This window comes from Schistocerca gregaria, chromosome 3, assembly GCF_023897955.1.
Source record: "Schistocerca gregaria isolate iqSchGreg1 chromosome 3, iqSchGreg1.2, whole genome shotgun sequence".
Taxonomy (NCBI): domain Eukaryota; kingdom Metazoa; phylum Arthropoda; class Insecta; order Orthoptera; family Acrididae; genus Schistocerca; species Schistocerca gregaria.
Genome location: NC_064922.1, coordinates 271262779 through 271274913, shown reverse-complemented (window position 1 = coordinate 271274913; position 12135 = coordinate 271262779). Strand labels below are relative to the sequence as shown.

Sequence of the window (12135 nt, the reverse complement as noted above, 5' to 3'; positions counted from 1 at the left end):
AAAAATGGCAATAAGTATCATATAAAATTTGTCAGCAGTTCCAGGCTATATTGCGTGAAAAAATATGCACACTTACCCCTTGATCACTCATGCTCAGGACACCACTTTTCAAACTAGTCTGAATGCTGTTACACTGACAGTATGCTGAACTATCTATACATGTGAAAATATGAACCTTTTTTTTTTTTAAAGACGTATATGAATGTTTATGCAAATAGTCAACAGAATTAGACATCCCTTTCAACTAGTGTGTAGAACTCCTTTCCATGAAGATGTCAGTGGTAACAAAGCCATATGGCATGAGCTTCAGAACACCACTGTGGCTTAATGACATTCAGCCAGTACCCAAAAGACATGAATATATGTTGGAGCTGTGTATATGGCATGCTCATTTTGCTCAACGGTAGCTTAGATGAGATCCAGTGAGACTGCCTATGGACTGTTTTTCAAAATGTTCTTACAGAATTTGCAGATGACAATGTGATGCACTGTCTTGCAACAGGTTCACATCTTATGCAATGTGCTATAGGCCAACAAACATATGCACATAACTGGACAGTACTTTCCTGTATAACTTGCTAGTGAGAGCTGTATCAGGGGCCTATTTAGTCTCGTGTAAGCAGGCCCCACATGGTAAGGGGCCTATTTTGTCTCGTGTAAGCAGGCCCCATGTGGTAGCACCTCTACCACATGCATTAATGATGGCCTGTTGATGAGCGACATGCATCATGTGATGTGGTTTTTGGTATACTGCCACTCTACATTAGCGAGCACCAATGTGTACTGTGACTTTTAGAACCTGGTGACTTTTTTTCCCTACATCAGAGCATCCAGTAGCCATCATCCCATGTCAGTAATTATCTCTATAGCCCAATAACAAGAAGCTGGCTGTGGATGATACCACTTATCATCAACTATTGCAGCCCAGTAATGAAACAGTGAGTAATTTGCTGCACTGTGGGCTGTGCTTCTTCTGTTACAATCTGCAATACCAAACACATCCTGCTATCATTGATACAGCAGCTGCCACTGACAGTGACAGTTTTACTTGAACTGAGGTACTCACAAAATACCCCTTGACAAGGCATGCTGTGAAAAACTCAGTGTTGTGTGTCCTTGGAGATGGAGAGCGCCATTCATAGCACACCCAGTATCTGCTCATAATCGGATCCAGTGATATAACATGTATAGCTGTTCCTTCACTTGACTGTAAACCTGATGGGAAGTACAAGCTCTAATGACATCAAAGTCATCTGACTTGTGAAACTATTTCATTCTCTATGGCATCACTTCTCCATAACAGCAACAACCGAGCAAGGTGCTGCACTGGTTAGCATACTAGATTCATATTTGGGAGGATAGCAATTCAAATCTGCATCCTGCCATTCAGGTTTAGATTTACTGTGATTTTCAAAAATTGATCCAGGCAAATGCCATCTTTGAAAGGGCAAGGCTGATTTCCTCCCACATCCTTTGACACATTTCAAGCTTGTTTTCAATTTCTAATGACCTCATTATTGATGTGATATTAAATACCTCTCTTCCTTCTTCTTTTCGCCAACACAACAGCTATATATATCAGTTCCCACGTCCGGCCATCCTGATTTAGGTTTTCCGTGATTTCTCTAAATCGCTCCGGGCAAATGCCGGGATAGTTCCTTTGAAAGGGCACAGCCGATTTCCTTCCCCATCCTTCCCTAATCCGATGACTTCGCTGGCTGATATCCTTCCCCAAACAACCCCTCCCCCATCCCCACCCCCTTATAAGTACATAGCTTCTGTGCAAAGTTTTTACTCAGCTTAAGTTCTATTGGTATTCTCTACAGTGCTGTACTGTAAGAGAAGCCTATGTTGCTAACATATTTATTTAGGGATAAGAAATATGTCAAATCAGCTATTCGGATCCTTAAAAAATCCTGTTTTTATGAGGGTGCTTTTTAAAGTAATTTATAATAGAGTAGGAGAAACTTTATTTATGAATGTAAATTGTATCACAATCTACAATATTCACATTTTTTCATTTTTCAAAATAGTCACCATGAACATTTAAACATTTGTCAAGTCATGGGACAAGCTTTTGGATTCCAGCATTGAAAAACTCTGCCACCTGACTGTTAAATCAGAATGCCACCGCTAGAGAAGCAGTCTCTACTGGCAATTTTGAATAGCACACCTAAGCTTTGATACTGTTTCACAGTATCTGTCAGCATTTATTGTCATTCCTCTTGGTAAAAAGTCTAACAGAAGAAAGCCTTTCCAGGCCCAAAACACCATGCCTATGATTTCTCACAGTGAAGGGTCTTGTTTGAATTTTTGTGGTTTCGTCAGGGAGTTTCAATGATGCCTCTCACTAGATTCTGTTTATTCTCTCAAGTGTAGTGCACAGTACTTGTCACTATCCTTAAGACAGTGCTCCAAAATGGACAAAGAATGTGCCATTCACTTTGTTTTGTGTTTTTCTGTCAAAACGGCACCCATCTTTCACACATATTTTTGTAGTTAAGTTTGTCAGTAACAATGTGAAAAAACTACCAATCTTGAAACTTGTGGAAATTTCTGATGCAGCTCACCAATAGTGAAGCAACTGTTTTGGCAAATTGTCTCATCAACTTTTTGCGTCAAGTCTTCGTTCGTGACAGTACATAAACATCAACAAGCTGCCCATGAATTTGAGCAGGACAAACTTGTGTTGCATATAAAAACCAAATAACCATGTGCACTTCACAATTGGCTGGATTACTGACTCATATGGTGACAACCAAAGCAGTACAGCCAAAGAACCAACACCTGCAGAAACATCACACATAAAGTTGGCAGAGTGAGAGACTGGCCAAGAGTCGCTGACCACAAATGGACGTCACATGACAGGATGAGTGGACAAGGTACCCTATCAGTTCTTACTTCAAAAATGACCCTTCTAACTAGTTGAAGGCAGTGACTGAAACTGAATGTCTCAGCTGTAGTGAATGTAATTCAGAAATTGCAAAAAGTGACACAAATCATGAGGAATCTACACATTCCAGTTATATGTATATCATTCCAAGACTAAAACTGCAGACAGGAGGCCAAAGAACACTCTGTCTATGTGAAAATTACCACTGCAAGTGTTACTGAAAATACTGTCAACTTCACAACTATGTATGAGGCTTTTTTTTAAAAAAAAAAAAAAAAAAAAAAAAAACACCCTGAACATTTGTAATTTTGTGTCAATGGTGTGTTGGAGCAAAATGTGTTTGGCATCTTTGCATGTGCCTGTGTTTAATCTGTAAATGCTGTATGTTTCATTGTTGTATGTATGTTAATTATTGAATAGACAATTGCGTCACACAGTTTGTGAATTTCAAGATGACCGAGTTAGAGGAACAAAGTGTCTGCATTAAATTTTGCATCAAACTTGAGAGAACCTTTCTGGAGATACACCAAATGATTCAGAAAGCCTATGCTGATGAGTGCTTCAGCTGTACTCAGTGCTGTGATTGGTTCACACGGTTTAAAAATGGCTGGATTGAGCTAAAGATGACCCTCATTCAGGACATGCTTCAACATTTACCAACAATGCTCGTTTCATGAATGTCAACAAAATTTGTCCATGACAATTGAAAACTTAACATCTGAGAGTTTGCAGAAGAATTTAACATTTCAGTTGGATCATCTCATTAAATCTTTGGATGCACTGTGTTGCTGCTAAGTTTGTCCCATGGCTCATGAATCAAGCCCAGAAATACCTTTGCCTCACAATCTGTGAAGAGCTTTCGGATCGTACAAAGAGAGTGAAATGTTCCTTAGGAGAATCATAACTGGTGGTGAGACGTGGATCTATGGTTATGATGTTGACACCAAAGTTCAATCTTCACAATGGGCTGTAAAAACTTCTCCAATACCAGAAAAAGCTTGTCATTTGAGGTCAAATGTCCTTTACTTTGAAAGATTAGTGCATTGTGAATGCATACCAAGGGTAAAATCTGGTTTTGTCATCTGTATTCAACATACTATATCACATCAGGCTTTGCTTCAGACTTAGCTAGCACCATTGTGTTTTCAGAATGTGTATCTAGTTGCTTACATTTTTGGCTTCAGTTTGGGAGACTATGAGACACTAAACTAAAACAATGTTTGGCTTCAGTTTGGGAGACTATGAGGTACTAAACTAGAACTATCTTTATGAAGCACAGGAAGGTCCATGGTTGTTTACTTTGAAGAGAAAGTATGTAATAGTGACTTCTTTCTTTAAACAATGGAAAGTCCATGATGGAATAATGACAATATGAAAAGGAGAGATTGCTACTCACCACATACAGTACTGAGTCACAGACAGAGACAATGAAAAAAATAGACATTGAAAATTTAAGCTTTCAGACAAAAACATCCTTCTTTTGAAATAGGTACATCCACACTGCACCGAGAACAGTGGCCATTTGTGTGTGAGTTGTGCTTGTGTGTGTGTGTGTTTGTTTACTGTTTTGGAAGAAGAATCTTATTGTCTGAAAGTCTAAATGTTCAACAGCCTTTTTCATAGTACCTGTCTGCAAATTAATGCCTCATTCATGTGATGAGTAGCAACCTATCCTTTTCCGTTGGTTGATGTCTTCGTTTGATTGTCATGGAATGGTTTATTGTTATGAGGCAGCCACGTCCTACACCTTCCTCCAAAAAATTCACCATTATGATTTACATCCTAACATTGTCAATAGAATCATCTAGTTTTTCGTTAAAATGAAAACGGGATGTGTGTTGTAAATTCCGTACCACACACATTTCTCTCAAAGTATTTCATGCCTCTTTTCTTGTTTGTAGTGAGTGGCAAACCTTTTTGAAGTATCAAAGGCCATTACAATGAAGATGAGGGAATTCTGATGCCACTGTCAGAAGACTAAACCTCTGTCAGGTTCTATGATCGGCAGACATGGTACATGCACTGTGCACAAGTGACAGGGAACTACCTGAAAAATCCATCATTAGACTGAATTCTGGCTGCATTATTCTGTGAGTGAAAAATGTTTGTTTTTAATCATGGTGAATTGTCAATTCTGTACCAATAGGGATACTATAATGGTTTAAGAATGGTATTAATTAAAGCAATAAATAACCTGATCAGTTGTTGAACACTAAACCACATGTTGCCGGGTGTCAGACTCTTCACTTGGAGTTTCCACGTGCTGTTACACCAAATGACACTTGTAATTTGAATACTAAAATTCAAAGCACAAACTGTGACACATTTAACTATACAATATCATAACAGTCAATTTACAGATGTGAAAATATAAAGTTCAGCAAAGACAACAAAGTTTGTTGACAAGCCATAATTACAGCCATGGTTAAAATATCCAAATATCTAAAAGAAAAAAAAAGTTGAAATTAGTAGCACACAACCTAGTTTGATAATGACTGCCATGTGTGTAAGAGGCTAAGAAGCTATTTCAGGTATTAACGAGATGTATAGTTATGAAATGCATAACTTATAAAATTTTCCCATTACAAAAAGTAATTACTAGTTTAAGAATTTATAGCGTTTCAGGTGCTTAGGACATGGAGCACCAGAGCTGCACTTCAAATTTTGTCAAACAAGTTGGATTAAGTTCTCATCTAAATATAAAATAATTAAATTGTGTCATAATTAGCAATTTCAAAAACACCTAATTTGTACTTTTATGAACACTAGACCACTGTTTGAATTTTTACACAGTTGTTGTAACAAACAACACTTTAAAAGACGCAGCCAGAATGAATAGAATAGTTTAATGTTCTCTAGGCTCTCCAAAACAACTGACTTCGTCAGATCACTTGTATTGTTAAATGAAAACACTACAAATTGTAATTCCTTAAGCAACATCCACTACTAAAATACAGAATTTTTTCATGAAAATCATTAACATCTGATGGGAATATGACACTGTTGATGGTGATGTGTCCATTTTTTGGGGCTTGGTGCTCTTCAAGAGCAGTGCCTTAGGTGCCAGACACGCGCACGCGCGCGCACACACACACACACACACACACACACACACACACACACACTCACAATTACAGCCACAAACACTTACCTACACAGTTTTCATACTTCACAAAGTGAAGGTTCCTGTGGGGCCCAGGACAGGAAAAGCCCTTCCAATTGGGTAGCTTAAAATGCTCTTTGAGGTCTCCCACCCATTCATGCCATATGACTTTACTTACTTGAAAACATCTGCTCTACTTTTATGGTAAATATTATTTTACATCTATTGCGTGCATAAATGACAGAAAATGTAACTACTAAATTGGTACTTAAGGTAAGTCATCCATTTTAGATTATGAGACGCTGGCTTGCACTTTGTTTTCTGATACTGTATAGATCAGATGTCAAGTCCTGTTTTTTATTAAAGTATTACAAAATAGTAACATACTGCATTGCCCTTTCAATATCCTCATACACTTTCTCTATCTGTTCATCTTCAGCTTGCGACGTCGGCATGTATACCTGAACTATCGTTGTCAGTGTTGGTCTGCTGCCGATTCTGATTATAACAACCCAGTCACTGAACTGTTCACAGTAACACACCCTCTGCCCTACCTTCCTATTCATAATGAATCCTACACCTGTTATACCATTTTCTGCTTTCATTTAACTGAAAGCAATTAAACTTCACTTCTCTACGCATTCTATAATTTTCTCGTGTTTGCTACTTACAGGCAAAGGTTCAAGTTCTCCAAGGAATCTTTTGGAAACAGACACTAACGCTTCCTGAGGCCATTCATGAAACCAGTTAATTGATGTGGAGTTGATAATAGCTGGAAATTTCCTAGCACGTATTCTCAGAGTTGAACCCACAGGGGAGAAGCACAGTACAACTTTCAGCTGACGACGCACACGATCCACAAAGAACTTCCAACAGTTTTCACGAGTATCAAGAAGGCCAGCACCTTTCACCTGAAATGAGGAACACATGCTTGAGAATGAACAGATATTGCCTATTATTTTTATTTTAAATGGTTAAAATGTCAAAGAATTCATTTTACAGTACTGTCACAACAGGATATTAATAGAGTATAGGATAAGGGCAGCCCATAATAATCTTATCATCAAGTATTTTCCCACCAAGCATGTGGTCCAATGAAGTCTGTTTTTATATATTTGGTTTTTTTCTGAGTCTAACCTAACTGATGTTCCATATAACAGCAACATGAGAGATATTACAATGATTGTAGACAGCATGGCTGTTGATATCAAAAAGTTATTAAAATCAATTATGTTTGCTGTCTTTGTACGTATATTTTTGGATCTGTATAAAAATTTTAAATATCCACTGTATGTCATCAAATTCTTTACTTTGTAATCACTGATAACTGACCACAAATATAGAGAAGTTTGGTAAAATATTAATACAGAAACCAAATTTCATGGTGTTTGCCACATATTCTCATTCTTCAAATTCACTAAATTATTTTTCCTTGTTACAACATTTTTATTGATTGGAAATGATAAAAAAAGATTGCTTGTTGAAAATGGAGCCCATCACAATGTATCCAGATGAAGAAATTGTGTTCTCATGATTACAATACGGGAAGTGACATGCTTGTGCATAACTTTTGATTAATCAATCACTGGTCATGTTTTTATTCTGACTATAAATAACACAAAATGACACATACATGCAATTAATTTCAACTGAAAAGACAGCACTAGGTAATTTAAAGACCTTTGAAGATAACCTTCTAAGAAAGCAGTAACTGAACTTAGAAATTAATAATCAATTGATTTCTCAAACTATTACAGCTAAGGAATGTTTTATTCTCTTCTTTGCAAAGATTGAATACAATTATCATACCTCATTACGAACTCCACCAATGATGTTTTCAACTTCATCGTCTGAGAATAAATCAGGAACTTCACCTGATGCTAGCATATCATTTATGAGTACGAGAAAGAGCTCATTAGGAACTTGGGCATCTGTCATTAAGAACATTATGCCCACATTCTTCAGCCCAGACTTCAGGTACAAACCTGACAACTCCATCTGTTAAGAAATGCCATGTTTCATTTATCATTGAACAAGTAATCAACAGTAGATATTAAATGTAGAGAAAGCACAATAAATGTGGCAATGTAAGGCTGAAAATATGTGAAAATGAACATCAGTGTGGGAACAAACCACTACTAAAAGAGGAGAAGAGGCATTTGGCAGCAAACCATTAGTAGAACAGGTCATAGCTATCTTCCACTGCCTTGATACTACAGCCTTTCTAGGATATATTGTGGTTTATCTGGGTAATGTGATAGATCTACTGAACATGATTGGATAGTAGAGGGACAAACACCAAGGAAAGAGGTTAGCAAAGATGAATCCAATGTGGAATATGTAGGTGACATCCACAGTAAGTGAGTATGGCAGAGAGTGAAGAGTCATCATGGTAAATACTAACAAAGATGGTACAGGAGGAAGATGGGTGATCCAGAAATGTGAGATAGAGATAAGTAATGAAAAAATACAAAATAGGGTGGAATAGAAAAATACCACAGGAAATGTGAAGCTAGCGTGAGAGAAAAAGTGTAGAACAGGATGGGAATGGAGCTGAATGTGGAGTCAAGAGGGAAACAGGAATTAACAAAATTTGTGGCTGCATTGTGGGGAGAGGGTGTGAGCTTATGGGAATGAAAGATTTGTTAGAGAACAAATTCTTCCATCTGTGCAGTGTCCAGCTCAGGAAAACTGCTGTTGGTGCAGACGATGAAGTTGGCAGAGCTTGCAAAGCTGCCATTAAAGTCAACCAGATACGCTGAGCAGGTGTTCCAGAACTGGATGGTTCAATTGGTATTTGGCCACAGTTTGATGAGACCATTCATTAAGATCTTTCCCACTACAGGCCATCCACTATTCCCTAAAGCATTTTTCAGTGTTTGTGCTACATAAAACTTTTCGTCCCCTATTTCACCCCCTTATAGATTGAATTTCAAAAGACACTGAAACACATATTTCTTTATTTGTAACTGAGTAGCCAAATACCAATTTTCGTAGACGTAGCTTTAAAAATGCTTTAGTAGTTCTTCAGTAGTGATTTACTTCCAAAAAACTTTTACCCACTATTTCACCCTCTTAGGGGTTAAATTTCCAAAATTGCTGTCTATGGGTTTCTTTATTTCTGATCAAGGAGCCAAATATCAATTTTGTAGGTCTAGCTTCAAAATTGCCTTAGCAGCAACATATTTTCAAAAGCCTTTCATCCCCTATTTCACCCCCTTAGGGATGGAATGACGAAAAATTCATTCTTAAAAAATGGCTGAAGTTTTTCAACACCATCTGCAAATTGCAAGTTTCCATCTTTAGTAGTTTCGGCTGGGTGATAATGAGTCAGTGAGTGAGATAGCCAGTCAGTCAGCTGAGACAATGCCTTTTATATACGGAGATAAAATGATTTCAAAATTGTACATTATGGCCATATAGATCGAATTAGACATTACTCCTCCACTCCTGTGTTGGTTCCACACATATCCACTGTGTATACCTACATATTACACATTGGTTCCTAGTTCATTCCGGTGAAGACTGCTGCTCTTCCCAGTTATAACTGCTAAACTGGAAGAATGTAAAAGGTAGAGAGAAAAGATCAGTTACTTTTGTCTTTTGATTTATAATAAGAAGCACTTTTTTGTAGTATCAACTTCATTGATATTATTTGTATCTTCTAGTTCTGACTAAGTTCAGTAGATAGTGATGTCCATCTACTAATAATATATATCTGGTAATTAATGGACTGAGAATTGTATTTGCATGACTCAGTCATTTGTGTAAAAGAATGAAACTCACTGAAGAGTAAGTGCTTAGCATAACAAAACTGTGCCATTCGACTTGAGTAAACTGAGTTGAGGCAGCATCAATATTTTGAAAAATAAAGCATTTATCATCTGGTGAATGTGAACACATGTTGTAAACTCAAACACCGGAAATTCCAGCATGGAATATTGACAATATAAGGGAAGATAGATTAATACTTAAGTTGCAGACAGGAACAACTAACAGATACTTACACACTAGCTTTCGGCCACAGCCTTCCTCAATAAAGGAAACACTCATACATTCATTCACACAAGCTTGTGTGTTTCCTTTTTTGATGATGGGTGTAGTCAAAAGCTAATGTGTAAGTGTCTTTTTGTTGTTCCTGTCTGCAGCTTAACATTGCATCTTTATGGTAAGTAGCAATCTACCCTTTTCTTACATTGCTGAATATGGGCTGCGGCTCATAAGTGAAGCATATGTCTTAGTGGATCAGAACCAATTGATAATAATCATAACCAGCCACGTTACTGTTAAAATGTGTGAAAGCCACATCATTCTCCCAAAGTTTACATCATGAAGCAGAACTTTTTTTGTTTTGAAACGAGGTGTATATGAACAAAGTTGAAAACCAGATGTTAGATTCTGCATTAATAACTGACAATCATGAAACTATTATTAACTGTCTTTCATTGCTCCTGCTGCTTCCTCTCTTGTACGAATTAGCTGCCTTTTACCTGTTTTGTAGCTTAATATCTATCTATCACAATGACATTTATCAAAGAATAAAATATAGACACCAATGTACAATGAGCATTGATATTTGTTAAGCAGCTAACGGGAACTATTATTGTTGTTTGAATTTTTGCAGCTAACAGGGACTATTGTTGATGTTTGTGTTATGGGCACATGACATTGTACTCACAAGTACTAAGGTAATTATTATTATGCTGCCATAGTAAAAAAATAATACAATATAAATTAGCTGTAATAAATTGTAAAGATTTCCAAACGGGAATGGTTTACTGGTCAGATGCTAAATAGTTAAAGTAAGTTTACTATCAACATACTGCGTAAAAACTGAGAAGAAGAAGAAATTTATATAGTACTTCAAGTATTAACAACTATGAGTGAGTTAGTGTCATATAAAATAGCAAGCAAGTCCACAGACAAATAATGGACTTCCCTCACATTACTAAAATGTCTGCACTCTTCCAAAATGAAATGTACATATAGCTGTTTGCCACAAACACCATACACTGGTGAGTCCTCTTATCTACAAAAGGAACCATATGCCAGAGGGCAGTGTCCTATTTAAAAGGAGAGAGGAACACTTCCGCATCAGTAGCTGCTGGAAAAAAGTCTATTGTGAATCAGTAATGGAATTTGCCAACTGCAGCTTGTTCTTCCCAATGACATGTTGTCCAGCTTTTTAAGAGTTGGGATATTTAGATGATGTCACAGTAGGCACACCACAAATATGCTTGGCAGTTGCACCTGCCAGTTTGTTGCACCAAATTTGCTCATCTGTCACCCACAGGAATACAGCCTCCTTCTTTTGATGTTGTAAGCAAAGCACGGTATCTTGTGGACTGGACTGATTTTCCTGATGGGTGCAACCACTAGATGACTTGCAAGGAATCATTTAAATTTGGCAAAAAAATGTCCTTTTTGCTCCAGTACCCTCAAAATTCCACTTATAAGCATCACAGGTGCTAAGTTCATTTGGTAATTGAATCTTGGAGGTACTATCAGAGTAAACTACAGAGCAGCCAAGGTAGTCTCCCATAGTTTAAATTGTCAACTAATTGTGGTGCTGTCACAATATATCAAAAAACTTATTTTACTGCAGAATTTTCCTCTTAAATCCAAGAATACAGTAGCAGTTGGCCTCTGGGCAAGAACTGGAATCTGTTTGACACAAAATATCACTAGATCAGCTTTTAGGTCAACCACAAATGACTTTGTTACTTGTGGGTGATTAGTTTATGCCATTTTCTTTGTTGATTGTTGTTCAGCAAGGTGGAATATGGGTGACTCTCAACCAAATATGAGTATGGACAGTGTGGCTCACCAGCCTCCAATCAGAGGGGAGTATGGGGCTGGCCCTGCATGCACCTGTGGTTAATCTAATTTCCTCAGAAGGATAAAATCTTAGCATCTTCATGTGCTCATAAAGCCTATGCTGGTGCATGGACCTCAAAAAACTACAACTCAAGTGGGACCACATATCTTGTAAAACTGAAGCAATAAGATGTGCTAATCCAAAAATTTAGAGTCTTTTAAGAGATCTGGTTTCAATTTCTGAGATGTGGTAACCACATCTGTTGTCAGTTTATAACCACTCAAGAGGTCGTCTAGAAGCCTTGCAATATCTTTCACATTC

The 12135-nt window shown here is 37.4% G+C and overlaps 1 protein-coding gene across 1 annotated transcript in view; it reads right to left on the bottom strand.

Moving 5' to 3' along the window:
* LOC126355394 (dynein beta chain, ciliary) overlaps nucleotides 1–12135 on the bottom strand; it is a 677699-nt gene that overhangs the window by 205619 nt on the left and 459945 nt on the right. Inside the window, exons 53-54 of the mRNA XM_050005692.1 lie at nucleotides 7806–7994; nucleotides 6668–6907 (exon numbers count right to left, since the gene is read on the bottom strand). Of these exons, the coding sequence (XP_049861649.1) occupies nucleotides 6668–6907; nucleotides 7806–7994 (429 nt within the window). The remainder of the gene's footprint in view (nucleotides 1–6667; nucleotides 6908–7805; nucleotides 7995–12135) is intronic.